This window comes from Mastomys coucha, unplaced genomic scaffold (genome assembly GCF_008632895.1).
Source record: "Mastomys coucha isolate ucsf_1 unplaced genomic scaffold, UCSF_Mcou_1 pScaffold4, whole genome shotgun sequence".
In the NCBI taxonomy this organism is placed as follows: Eukaryota; Metazoa; Chordata; class Mammalia; order Rodentia; family Muridae; genus Mastomys; species Mastomys coucha.
The window spans coordinates 11185757-11199904 of NW_022196910.1; the positions used below are offsets into that span (position 1 = coordinate 11185757).

A 14148-nucleotide genomic window follows, 5' to 3' on the forward strand; every position below is an offset into this window, starting at 1 on the left:
AAACACAGATATTTACATTATGATTCATAACAATAGCAACATTTCAGTTATGAAGTAGCAATGAAAATAATTTTATGGCTGGGGGCTCACCACAACACGAAGGGTCGCAGCGTTAGGAAGGTAGCGAACCACTGATTTAGACTCTGTCTTAAAAGTTAACTAAGGAATTCTAGTAAGAGATTGATTCATGAGAGACATAAAGATAGAACATGTATGTTTATGTGGGAGTGAGGTAGGGTATAGGTCACAAAATTAGAGAGGGGCTACTGGAGCAAGAAAGAGGGGCGAGAGGGTGACCAAATACAAGGGGGATGAGCCGGTCAAGGGGTAAAAGGGTGTAAGGAGGAGAGGAGATTGGCTAAAAATACATATGAAAATGCCATAATGAAACAGTCACCCTGTATGCTAATTAAGATAACATGAAAAATGGGATGATAGAGTGCTCTAATTATAAAACGGAAAGAATAATAAAGAGGCTCTTCCTTAGCTTGATGGATGACTGGAATCCATTTTTTTTTCTTTTATAAAAAGAAGTCCCATATTTCAGCGATGGAGCTACTCCTAGCTGTCTTCTCTTTTCTAGCTGGTGGGGTTTCGTGGCCCATTTCTCTTCCTCCTGTTCTAGATAAGTAAGAGTAATGAATCAGCCTGCTGCCTCACTAACTTGATGAGGATAGATAGGGTGGCAGGTTTTAATAAAATGCAGCCCTGACCAAAAAATAAATGAATGCCGTGAGGTCATTATACATGCTACATGAGATCTATCATGGCGGGCATCCGTCTTCTGAGGCCATATAAATGATTCCTATAGGAAGGAAAGGATGTTCCCCAGGACTCTAAGGCCCTCACGCCTTGTGTTTCTTGAACCCCTATTCAAAGGGTTAACAAGTATTTTCTTAACTATTACCCAGGATGGGAGACATACTCCCCCTCCTGCATTTTGTTTAGCTTTGAATATTTTCAATTTTTTGAGACCAGGTCTTGTGTAATGCAGGTTGGCCTCGAACCCTTGATTTTCCTGTGTCTATTGTTCAGTGCTGGAGTTATAAGCCTGTGCCAACATGCCTGGCTCAGCAGCCTGGGAAGGCTTTGCTCTGAGTCTTCCAAGTCCTTACTCATAAATTGAACTCTGATCCTGGCAGAGTCCACTGATCAGGCAGCCCTAACCCCTGGCACCTCGATGACCCCTCTCAGTCTGTCCTTCTGCCTCTGCTTCTTTCTCTCTCCCCACCCTGTGACTTTGTCACACTTTTTGTGCTTGTGCCCCACCTTCATTTCTACCCGAAAAACCTCAGGACATTTTCTTATTGCTATACCAAGATACCTGGTAAAACAGTTTGGGGTGGGGGGCGGGGATGACAGCTTATGCTGGCTCACAGCTTGAGGTATTTGTTCATCATGATGGGGAATTCATGGCAGCAGGAAGATGAGGGAGGTAGTTGGTCATACTATCCTGGGATGGGAAGCAAAGATTGATGAATATGGATGCTCACCATTCTCTCTCTCCCTCCTTGTCAATCTCTCCCTCCCTCCATTCCTCCCTCCCTTTCTCCATTCCTCCCTTCTTCCATCTCTCAATCTCTCCCTCCCTCAATTTCTCCTTCCCCCTCCCTCCCTCCTTTCCTCCCTCCCTCAACCTCTGTCTCCCTCCCTCCCTCCCTTCTTCCCTCCTTCCCTCTCTCCCTCCCTCCCTCCTTCAGTTTCTCTCTCTCTCAGTCTCTCCCTCCCTCCTTCATGCAGAGGAAGTGGAGGCTCTGGGCTTCCTGGGTAGGTGCAGTCTATGCTACAGTGGTGCTTGCAGCAGGCAGGCAGGGGTAGTCACTGAAGATAAGGTCCTGCTAAATCCAGAATGGTCTGTATTCATTCCTGCCCCTGGATAGTTGGTGGCAGCAGGGATCACAGTGACCTCAGTGGACTACTTCCATGTCATAGCTTGTAAGTTGTTTCTAAAGGCTCTGCTTTTAATGGTCTTTCCGATGGGTGTGTGACTCCTCTTGTCTTTGGATAAATCTTTTTTCCCCCTAAATTGGCTAGAGTTGTTTGCTGTTGGAGTCCTTGACTCACATGGGTACTGAACTGAATATGTAAGTCCTATAGTGACTGACTGCTCTAGTTCACAGAGAACCGTCACCTTCTTCATTTTAGAAGTCAGCCTCCTATTAGTGTATCCCAGGTAGCTCTTCAATACAACCATATCACGGTTGGTTTGTTTTAAACTCACTGGCCAACTGAAAACCTTTTTAGGGACAGAGATTTAATGCCTAGCTCAAGGAGCTTCAGGGAAAGTGGGTGTTGTGGATGTCATGTGCTTTTTCCCCTATGTATTTAACGGAGAATAGTATTTTTCACTGTCCTCAGACTTGATCATTGGAGATTTCTTTCAAGTGTTGAAACTACAGCCCTTGACAAGGATGAAAAATAATGACTGAAAATGGGGAAGAACCTTCTTTCTGCCCATTTGTTCCTGCAACACCCGGCTGACATGCTTCAAGGTCTCCCAGCAGCCATTTTGAACCAGATCAACCAGGTCTTTCCTTCACCCCTCTCCATTATTCAAGGCACTTTGACACGAATGTGGAAGGGTCAGGATCTTTGCCCCTTCTCCACCTTGACACTCCCAAGCATCCCTCCCACTTCAGGGCTTCTGAACCCCTGTGAGCACAGAAGCCTCTCCTACCACAGGCAAAACACAACAGGAGTTCCCTTCTGTCCACACCAATCCTGAGAGAAAAGGGTGAATCAAGGCAGCAGAGGCTGGGTGCTCCTGTCATGGGGAGAGGTGGGTGCCCTGTGTAGAAATGACAGCACCTGTGAAATAGCAAATCTAATTTAGAACCAGTGCCCAGGCAGGGAACAGGAAGGCGGAAGCAGTGGTCGATGCCTTGTTCCTTAGGTTTAACCTGACTGAGAGAGTGTTAAAGAACTTCCTCAGATGGATAGCTAAGATGCCTTCACTGCTCATGTTAGAAAGCAAGCTCTCGAGAACACTCACATGGAGTCCCCAGAAAGGCCAGGTGACAGGACAGAAGCCATAGGCTGGCCTGGCAGTGGAGGTGAGCTCTGATCTCTATACCCCAGGCCTTTGCTACTCAGGGTATGAAAGTGTGGCTTTTGGTCCAGAGCATCAAAGGGGCTGAGTCAGGGTTTTTATTGTCCCAGAACTCTCAGGGCTTGTCTACAGAGTGAGTCTGTGAAGCCCTACCCTATACCACCAAGACCTTACAGATCAGACAAAAGCCTGGTTGGCATAGCTGAAGGCGCCTGGACCCCAGGGACTCATCACAAACCCAGGACTGTTGGTATTTTCTTGTGACACACTGCAGGACAAGGAACCCAAGTCAGCACTCAGGAGACAGAATTGTCTTCTGGGAGTGAGGGCAGGTCAGCTGCCAGAGTTGGGCCATCTTACCCGCCATGCCTCTTGACCTGATAGTGTAGTTAGAAGCATTCAGTTTCATGGTGCCTGTCTGCTTGCCTGGTGGAAGGAGGTCCTGGGTTTGATCTCCAGCATATGTGAGTTGGATGAGCAAGGGATGGAGAGACAATTATTTAACAATAAAAAGGAATGAAAGTTGGCTATGCCTGGTGGTTAGTCCTATCATCTAAGCTACACATGAGGCCAAGGTAGGATGATCACAAGTTCAAAGCTAGACTGAGCTACTTAAAGACACCTTGCCTCAAAATAAGAGAGTTTAAAAAAGACAATAGGCTGAGGGTATAGCACAGTTGAAGATTGCTCCCATAATGCATATGGGGCCCTTGGTTCAATTCTGAATTCCACAGGAAAGAAAAAGAGGAGAGGGATGAAGAAGAGAAGATGAAGCACATATTTAGTTCTTACTGTATGACTCTTTATGAAATATTCTTGAAATAATGGATATATAGAAGGGGTGATGAGAGGTACCTGCCAGGGCTTGGGGAAACCTCCCTAATGTGAAGAAAATAAGTTTTTTCTGTTAAAGTCAGTGAAGCCTGTCAAGAGTCAATGTTCTATTAATCTTCCCTCATCTGGGAAAACTTTATGCAAAGGCCCCGAAGCACCCCCGGGACTTGATGGCCTGGAGCAGCTGACTTCTGTCTGCTTCTCTTCATTTCTTCTGTGCCAGCTCTTTTAAAAATGAGCCTTGAGTGACTGTAAGAGAAAGGACGAAATCATCACCTTCTGTAGACTACAAGCCGAGTGAGCATCTCATCCCGGTGCGCTTGCTAGCTCTGTCCTGCTGGAGAAGCGCCCTTTCTCAGGAGGGCATGGCTGGGCTTCGCTACTCGGCTTCTTTATGTGACCCTGAGAATACATGTTCTAACGTTAGTGAGAGTGGCAGAGGCACTAGATATTTGCGGTGGGGGCATGGTGACTGTGGCAGTCTTTAGATGAATCTCCCTATGATGTCACAGAACTGAACGCTGTACCAAGGCTGATTTCCTGGTTTTGATAGAGGAGGAAGCTATGGGAAAGGGGACACGGGGACCTTTTTGCCACTTCTTGTTAAATCTATAAATAAAATGTGAGGTTAGCCAGCAAGATGAAAAGAAGATGGAAGATACACAGTGTGACTTGTAACCTGGCAAGAACAATCTTCAGAATTAAACAGCTGGGACCTGGTTCTGAAGTTTGTGTTTTGTTTTCTGCTGGGAGCCTGTTTGATGAAGACCATGTTATGGATGCATTCCAGAACGTTGTATCAATCACTCTAAACAGTGTTACCGATGCATTCCAGAACGTTCTATCAATCACTCTAAACGGTGTTCCCATGCATTCCAGAATGTTCTATTACTCTCAGCGGTGTTGCCAGGTTTTGAGATGCGTAGATGTGTTAAGGGGAGGGTGCGATGTTCTAGTCTAGACCCACAGGTCACCAGCTCAGTGGACCCTAGTTTCAGAGCCGAGGAAGAAGTCCAGGATGTGGAGGAGGCCTGGCCAAGGTCACCCAAGCAGCTGACTGCAGAAGCAGGACCAAGGGTGGCACCCACCATCCTCCTCTCTCTTCAGTCTCCATTCACCCTGGAGGTTTAAGACATTAAAATTCAGAACTCATCTGAAGGTTACGTCTGAGAAGCAACAGCCAGAGGAGATGATCAACATCAGGGCATCTCTTTTAATTGCCTATTCACGCAGACAGATTGTCTTTTCTTATTCCGATCTAAACTTGGAGATATGTCCTTCTGCGGGGCACTTGTTATCTGGCTGCCTCATCAGGAATGGGAACTAAAGTGCAATTTGATTGCTGAGTATAGGTTCTATTTTTTTCTTCCTAAGCAGGAAGTTCAAAATCTACTGGGTTATTTTTAAAGAGGGCGGAAAAAAAAAAAAAGCAGGGATCATAACAGCTTCTGAGAAGGCCCTGTCCGGAGGCACGTGCCTCTGGGCCTCAGCTGAGAGGGGAGGACCAGAGCTGATAGCTGAGTTTCAGACCTGGGACGATAGGCTGAGGTGATACCAAGGCATCCCTCAGTCCCTACCTGTTACAAGGCATGGCTCCTTCTACCCTGAACTTTTTGGCCCAGGGCTTCTTCTCCCCCAGAGAGGCTCTTCCCTATATAATCTAGACATTTTGGATTTTGGTTCTCTCTCTCTCTCCCCCCTCCCTCGTTCCTCTCCCCTGCTCCATGCGCAGTCTGTCTGTCTTTCTCTGCTCTCCCATCTCCTTGTCCACATGGTGACTTCACGGACCCTTTCCTGTGAAGATGATGAACTTGCTGCCTCCCATAAACTTGCCTTTATACTTTGATTCAGCTTTAATTGGCTTATTTTGCTGGAGGAAAGCTTTTTACTGATGTAGAGTTGCCTTTGGGCCCTTTCTCAGTGGAGGGGTAAGAGCCGAGTGGCCATATGAAAGGCAGCAAAGGACGTATGCGGTTGGCGCTGGGTGACAGTGCTCTCAGATTTTTCCCTGGAGCTGATATCGATCTGGATTCATTTGAGGAGCTGTGACCACCTTCTCCATGTCCACAGGGCTGTGGTTCCCACTGCTGGCCTGACAGATAACTCTGGTGGTTAGGGCCTTTTTTAGTCTTTTCTGGAGCCTGGAATTTTAGGCAAACACAGTGGGCGTCACAGATATTCTTGACTAAACTTGGAAGAATGAATCCCTAAAACATTTTCAGAAAGTACTATATTTACAGGGAAGGAAGCAAACTTGCTCATGTTGGCCTAACCGGTTATTGATGACTGATTGTATGAAGCCACGTGCTGGGAAGACGAGTTATAAAGGAGACACTCAGCTTTGGGGGAGGTTCCTAACACCTATTAAAAATGAGCAGTAAATCCTACAAAACTGCAAGGCATCATGGGAATTGGTTTTGTAGGAAGTCCTAGAAACAAGGGGCAGAAGTATTAAATGTTCTTTTTCCTGTACAAATGGCCAACGTCTTCTTCCCTCTGCTTGGTTTTAGAGGCTTAGGAATGCCATCGTCCTGCTGTTAGCCGCGGGGGACACATAGGACATACACCCTCCTCCTAAGCCTGGCAGCTGATTATAGTGAAACCTATATTTTCTCTGTCTTTTCCATTTCCTCTCCTTTACCTTTCTTTCTTCTTTCTTAGACCATGTCTCATGCAGCTCAGGTTGGCCTCACTTACTAGTAGTCAAGGATGACATTGGATTCCTGATCCCTCTGCTTCCACATTCCCAAGTACTACTGGTTATAGGTGTGATGGTTTGAATGAAAATGGTTCCCATAGGCCCATATGGAGTGGCATTATTAGGGGGTGTGGCCTTGTTGGAGGAAGTGTGTCACTGGAGGTGGACTTTGAGGTTTCAGAAGCTCAAGTGAGGCCCAGTGGCTCACTGTCTCCGCTCCTTCTCCAGCATGATGTCTGCCTGCATGCCACCATGCTTCCTACCATGATGATAATGGACTGAACCGCTGAACTAACTGTAAGCCAGCTCCGACTAAATCTTTTCCTTTTTAAGAGTTACTATGGTCATGATGTCTCTTCATAGCAATAGAAACAGTAACTAAGAAAATAGATGTGTACCATCGCACCTGGTTTATATGGTAGCTGGGAACAGAACTCAGGGCTTTGTGAATGTTAGACAAGCATTGACAAGTATCAGTTAAACACATTGATAATTTTCCCAGAGTTTCAGAATTAGTCAGGGGCAGAACCAGGATGGAGAGAAACGTGTGTTCTTGAGAGGGACCAAGGAAAAGGATTGTCAGCCTTAGAGGGTCTCTGGTGGATGGGGTATTGGTTAGAAAGGACATGAGACATGGCAAGAGGCAACATTCCTGCAACCATTATCTGTGACTCAAGATGGGCATACAGAAGCGAGTGCTGGATTCTGAAAACAGACTCCAGGTTGTTAGGAGTGCTATCCTTAGAACCCTTTGTCCACACATATCAGGGTACGTCCTTGTACTGGCTGATTTTATGTCAACTTGACACAAGCTAGAGTTATCAGAGAGGAAGGAGCCTCAGTTGAGGAAATGCCTCCATCAAGCTATAAGCATTTTCTCAATTCGTGATCAATGGTGGGTGGTGCCATTCCTGGGCTGGTGGTCCTGAGTTCTATACGAAATCAGGCAGAGCAAAGCCATGGGAAGCAAGCCAGTAAGCAGCACCCCTCCATGGCCTCTGCAGCAGCTCCTGCCTCCAGGTTCTGGCCCTGTTTGAGTTCCTGTCCTGACTTCCTTTACTGATGAACAGCAATGTGGCAGTGTAAACTGACAAACCTTCTCCTTCTGAGCTCGCGTTTTGGTCCTAGTGTTTTGTTGCAGCAATAGAAACACTGACTAAGCCTTGTATGTAATATGAGGGCTTCCTTCATGGGACTCCCACCATAGCTGGAGTGATCAGTGTGAGACCCATGAAGACTCAGAATGCGGAGTGGACTGCGTCCTGGAATTCCAGGGCCCTCCGTCCAGTTCTGCCCTTGTGTGTTTCCCATTTTAGCCAGTGGTGGGTACCCACACCTGGTTTCCGTAAGGGGGTCGGCTTCTTCTTCAAGGAGGATGAATGGTATTCAGGGATAGCATATCTAAGTTCAATTACCTTGGGAGTGGGCCTTCAAAATTGGGGCCTTTGTTTTAATTTTGCTGAAGAAGAGGTGGAGGGGCTACCTCTCCTGTCCCTTGGATGCTGAGCGCCCTGAATAGGCCTCAACTAGTGGCAAAGTCACCTGTTACACCAAAAAATGGTGATTTTTTGGTTTTGTTTTGTTTTGTTTTTGAGACAGGGTTTCTCTGTGTAGCCCTGGCTGTCCTGTAACTCACTCTGTAGACCAGGCTGGCCTCGAACTCAAGAAATCTGCCTGCCTCTGCCTCCCAAGTGCCAGGATTAAAGGTGTGCGCCACCACCGCCTGGCTCAAAAATGGTGATTGCTACAAAACTTGCTTTATTTTGCTAAAAGGAATGGCTTGAGCTCACTCTCCTGAGGCTATGCAGAAAGAGAAGCATGTCAGAAATGATGGACCTTCTGTCCTACCTGACTTGCGTGACTGAGCAGGGTGAGCTGCCGTCATGGGAGATGAGACCAGCTCTTTCCCAGACTGCTCCAAAGGCACTGCCGAGGCAGGCTGGCCTCTGCCTGCTATGGACGATGTTGTGGTTCGAGTGAAATGTCCTTAATACTTGTGTTTGAGCTGTTGTGTTACAAATGTGTAAGATGGGGGTGAAATGGGTGACTTGGGGTGGGCCTTGATATTTTACAGCTTGGTCCCACTTCCTGTTGGCTACCTGCTTCCAGACTGTAGATGCAATGTGACCAGCCGGCCTCCCGTTGCCATGTCTTCCCCTCCATGATGGAATGATCCCTTCAAACAGTAAGCTAGGACAAACCTTTCTTCCATTAAAGTCCTTGTCAGATGGTTTGTAACAGCCACAAGAAAAGACCGTTTACAGTGCAGCTCTGTGGATTACCAAGGGACACCAGATCCATAGGGCCCTGGGCTGGACTAGGCTAAGCAGCAGAACCCACCAACTGAGGACTTGATTTGGCTTCAGGGATAATGACACCCAAGAGAAGAATTGTTTGTCTTTTACCTCCCCACTCCCTGACAAGTGGCATCTACCCATGCTAGTCTTGGGAAGAGGGCATTCCTTTTCTTTCTCCTTTTCCTGTCTTGCTTCTTCTTTATTTTTCAAGACAGCCATATGTCCTGGTTAGTTTTATGTCCACTTGACACAATCTAGAGTTATCTGAAAGGAGGGAACCTCAGTTAAGAAAACGCCTCCATAAGATCAAGCTGTATGCAAGCCTATAGGGTAATTTCTTAATTATTGACTGAGAGGGGAGGGCCCAGCCCATTGTGGGTGGTGCCATCCCTGGGTTGGTGGTCCTGGGTTCTATAAGAAAGCAGACTGAGGGGCTGGAGGGATAGCTCAGTAGTTAAGAAAGCAGGCTGACGGATTTCTGAATTCGAGGCCAGCCTGGTCTACAGAGTGAGTTCCATGACAGCCAGAGAAACCCTGTCTCGAAAAACCAAAAAAAAAAAAAAAAAAAAAAAAAAAAAAAAAAAAAAAAAAGAAAGAAAGAAATCAGGCTGAGCAAACCATGAGGAGTAAGCCAGTAAGTTGCACCCCTCCACAGCCTCTCCATTAGCTCCTGTCTCCTGATCCAGGTCCCTGACCTGCGTCAATTCCTGTCCTGACTTCTTCAGTGAAGAAGTGTGAGCCAAATAAACCCTTTCCTCCCCAACTTGTTTTGGTCATGGTGTTTCATTAAAGCAATAGCAACCCTAATGACATGTATCCCCAACTGATGTAGAATTTACTACATAGATCAGGCTGGCTTTGAACTCGTATCAATCCTCCTGCTTCTGCCTCCTGTGTGCTGGGATTACTGGCATGCACCACACTTAGAGACTTGCTTTTAAGGACAAATATAAAAGAACTAAGTTTTATTGTGTGTGTGCCTGTGTGCAGTGTGAGATGCAGCACCATCGCACCTGTGTGAAGGTCAGAGAACAACTTTGTGGCACCTGTTCCCTCCTTCCACCGTTACACCAGCTCCAGATATCAAACTTAGGTCTCTTGCCCTGCACAGTAAGTACATGCAACCACTGAGCCATTTTTTAAAATGATAGGTCTCTGTATGATATAGTTTCAGCTGTCCTAGAACTATGTAGACTTGGCCTCAAATTCAGAGATCCACTTGCTTCTGTTTTCCAAGTGCTGAAATTAAAGGCATGTACCACCACCACCTTGGGCTAGCCACTGAGCCATCTTGATGGCCTGAGACTTGTAATTTTCTTATCCTCTATTCCCCAAAGTGACACCACAGTACACTGAGAACAGCCAGATCCTGAACTGAGAACAGACCCACAAGCAAGTCTCCACTGTAGACAAGAGGCACTACTGCAGTGGCCAAGGTAGATATATGTATGGAAAGGAAGCCTAGAGAAGCACTCAGAGGTGTGTACAGACCCTTCCACCCCACTCAGCATGTATCCCATCCTTTCTGTCCTCTCTGTGGTACCATTCCTACCATCACATTTTCTGCAGAGCCGCATTCCAATCTCTTAGCTAAGGGCAGACCCCAGGCATGAGCCAAGGGAAGAAGCACTCCTGTGTACCATAAAGAGGATGCAAACTTTGGGAAATAATTTCTTTTAATGGCAGAGAAAGCACACCAAACTGAACAGAGGTCTAGGTGGGAGTTACCAATGTACAGATCAACACCTGGAGGTCCAGAGCGTGTTAGACATCCACAGAGAACCAGCTGGGTTAGAGAGCAGCATCTCTGAAGGCAAGCGACAGTGTGTCACCCTTGTGTGTTTGTGACTTGATTGTCACCTCAAGCAGTTGCTCCCATCCTCTTTTGATGGTAGGGCTGGGTAGGCTCATGGATGACTACATGGAAGAGAGAGGCCTTGGGGACCTGCATCACAAAGGAGTTGATGCTGCAGACAGACTCAGACTGAATACCTTGCACACCACGTCCATGAAACGAGACTTGACGTGGGTCCTTGACAGGTGTTGAGGGAGTAGGACAACAGGCAAAGGGTACGAGTTCCTGTAGACTCTAGCATTTGGCGAAACTTCCCAAAATCATGCTAGGAAATGGGGTTATCAACAAAACTTGGCCATCCCAAAAGACAAAAGCCATTCTCCTAGCTTTTACCTTAACGTATCTAGGATTAAAAATCAAGAACGAGAAAAAAAAAAGGCCGCAACTCAAGAATTATTTGGAGTATTGTGGCACTTTACCAATATCTTTTGCATATATATACACATCTATGTATATATATTATATGGCAGAGTAAACATAACCCTGTCAATATAAACCTTCAGCATAGATAATTGTAGACTGCACACTCTCAGAATCCAGAAAGCGTCAAGCCTATCTTACACTTTTCATTTTTAAAAATAATCTAACATAGTCATACTCTCTGGCTAGTAACAAACTATGAACATCTTCTGAGAATACAGATAAAGCTCTGAGATTAATAGTAGATTCTCGGACGTGCTCCCCCATCCCCATTCAGTATCAGAAATGAACATGTTTCTGCAAAAGTATCCCCAGAGCCATTCATGGTCAGGAAAAGAAACAGATATGTTTGTTTCACCAAATGGGCTTTTAGCAAGAAGCAAGAGAACATATCTTACTTTGGCAAAAAAACAAAACAAAACAAAAAAAAAAAAACAAAGCACAAACATGATGTTGTACAGATTTGGTCCATGCAAATGCATGTTTTGTTATGTGGGGGTGCCCTAGTCTCGCCCCCAAACCACAATCAGCATGCAGGTTATTGTCAGCTATTGGATTCGAGATAATTAGAGATAATTGGCAGTGCACCTCTTTTGTGGAACCATGATCGAATCACTAAGGCAGGAATATGTGACCTTGTATTGTATCAGCAGGAATTTGTCAGATGCAAGTTTACACGGCACGGACCTGCAACTCACTGTCTAAAAAATAAAAAGAACCCCAAACACAGATTCCCTAAACACAATTCAGTTGAAAATGAACTGTTAAGTTTTTAGAAATATACTCCAAACTACGAGATCGCTCTGTGTCTGCTATACATGAACATTTTTAAAAAGTTCCCACCCCTAAAAATCGGCCATGTGATTTCCTTATGCCAGGCAACAGCATCAACAACTAGCCACCATGGCCGATGCCTGAGCAAGTACAGCCTCCAAGATCATTCATGTGTGACGTGATGCTTTTCAAGGTCATACTACTGAGATATTCATCAGTCAACCAGGATGCAGAGGGATCTTTAAGCCTTGGTCCGTCTGTTAGATCATGGTCCTTGGCAGCAGGTGTCCATGGCTCCTGGGCACTGGAGGTGGCTTGGCTGCTGTGAGTTAGCCTGCAGGTTCTGGCCTCTACTACAATCTAACCTGCAGACACATGGACAGTTCTTCACTCAGGAGTGCACGGAAGCCAAGTTCACTGACCGGAGAGTAGCTGAGGCAGTGGAGGCAGCTCCTTGGCCCGGTACAGACAGACACCAGGAACAATTTGTGTGTTTTTGTGGTGCCAATGCAGGAGGGAACCAGAAACCTTGCTCCTGGGAAGCATTGCCTCACGGGGCATCTCATACCACAGAACCCTTGGAAGACGACAGGTGAATGGACTGAATCCTAATGGCCAACGTCCTCTGTAAGTCCTGGAGCACATCCTGGCCCGCCCCTTCACCATTCTTGTCATACAGGAGCTGCTTGAATGCTTCGTTTTCAATGAGGACCATCATGTTTTTAAGAAAGTAGCCTTCACAGTACGCTGAGAGCTCCGTCACCCCAAGGAACTGTGAGGAGGGGAAAGGAGGCAGGTAGTTACTGAGAGAAAGATGGTGGACAGTCACTCAGCTGCAGCAGCCTGATGCTTCATCAATCCCATCCTCCTATCCCCAGGCTGTGGCTTTGTGGCTCCCACTCCAAGGGCGGAAGTCCCTTCTTTTACCTCTGGCCTTGTGCAAATCCAACCACTTTTTTGAGCTTTAGAATGGGTGAGGTAGCCTAGGACGACTGTTTAGGACATGGCTATAAAAAGGGACTCTGTGGCCTTCAAGGAAACTGAGCAGTTGAAGCACCAGCCAGAGAACTGGTGTCCTGTTGAATACCTTCACATACAGGCACAGAATTCAGGCTGGGAGAGATGTTAGCACTGAGCTCACCCCTTCAACCTGAGTCCTGCTCTTGGGCGTTAGAGTACAGGGCCTCATTGTTGAGATTTGGTCTATTGCTATGTATGATGATGCTAAAATCTGTATCCCAAGGTCTAGTTGCCTCAGTGAACTCTCACAAATGCCAGCTTTTGTTGTGAAAATATTGCTCCTTCATGTAAAACTCTTGGTTAATAAAGATGCCTACAGCCTGTAGCTAGGCAGAAGAGAGGTAGGTGGGGCTTCGGCTCCGGGGCTTGGGGTCTGAGGAGAGACCACGAGGAGACGGAGAAGAGGAAGGAGGAAGGCACTGTGGGTATGTGGATCATGAGGGCCAGCCTGTTGGCGTAGGACCATGGCAAGCGGTATCTTGGGATTACTCACGAGGAAGTAGACAAACGAGCGCAGAGGGCTGATATCTGCCCAGCTGTAGTGCTCTGAGGGTTCTTATAAATACAAAGGTTTTGTGTCTTTTATTTGGGAACTAAATAATCTCAGGTGTGATAGAAACCCCCAAATAATATTTACTGCAAATACCTCATTCTACAGATAGGGAAACTGAGGCTCAGCGTGGCCCTTGTAGCTTGCTTTGTAGATGAGTGTTACCCCACACAAGTTAGTATAAATGAAAAGTAATGAAACATATTCATATTTATTGCATCTGCTAACATTAGCTGACTCTTCCCCTTTCTGCAAGCAAATATCATAAATGGCAGATGTTGATACTGGAACCACTCCAGGATGGGATCTTGGAAGTGGAGGCTGATGTCTGTCAAAGCAGAGGCCCTGGCCACAAGGGTATACTGTGGGAGGTTGCTCCCCTGTCATGGGTGTTCTTGGCCTGTCTTCCCTGCTGGGACTCACATGGCATTCGTTTTCATGATCACATCAGGGCATGTGCTGCTGACAATACGTGATAAGGACACTCAGCCAAGGTGAAAAGCCACAGGAAAGCTTTCTGGGGAGATTCAAATGACCATGGTTAAGGGAGAAGAGGAGGAAGGCCCTGGTTCTCTTCCCGAGCACAGAAGGTGTCTCTGGGTAGTGCCATTATGAAAAACAACCCATTTAAGATGAAGACAAGTACTGCTT

At 46.4% G+C, this 14148-nt stretch overlaps 1 protein-coding gene and 1 long non-coding RNA gene across 8 annotated transcripts in view; both read right to left on the minus strand.

Moving 5' to 3' along the window:
* Positions 1 to 435: 435 nt before the first annotated feature.
* Positions 436 to 6646, minus strand: LOC116076078. 6 transcript variants are annotated; one of them, XR_004112804.1, is made up of 6 exons: positions 4563 to 4660; positions 4160 to 4285; positions 3410 to 3502; positions 2678 to 2808; positions 1325 to 1453; positions 436 to 621 (listed from the first exon to the last, which is right to left on the minus strand). It is a non-coding gene; the product is annotated as an uncharacterized LOC116076078 (long non-coding RNA). The 6 variants fall into 6 exon arrangements; XR_004112805.1 differs by having other exon boundaries at positions 4600 to 4630; XR_004112802.1 differs by lacking the exon at positions 4563 to 4660 and having other exon boundaries at positions 4160 to 4545.
* A 3890-nt stretch (positions 6647 to 10536) lies between these two features.
* Btbd11 (BTB domain containing 11) overlaps positions 10537 to 14148 on the minus strand; it is a 262443-nt gene continuing 258831 nt past the window's right edge. For both annotated transcript variants that reach the window (XM_031350227.1, XM_031350226.1), the window contains one exon: positions 10537 to 12699. In XM_031350227.1, coding sequence (XP_031206087.1) covers positions 12490 to 12699 — 210 coding nt within the window. In that variant the 3' untranslated portion in view covers positions 10537 to 12489. The remainder of the gene's footprint in view (positions 12700 to 14148) is intronic.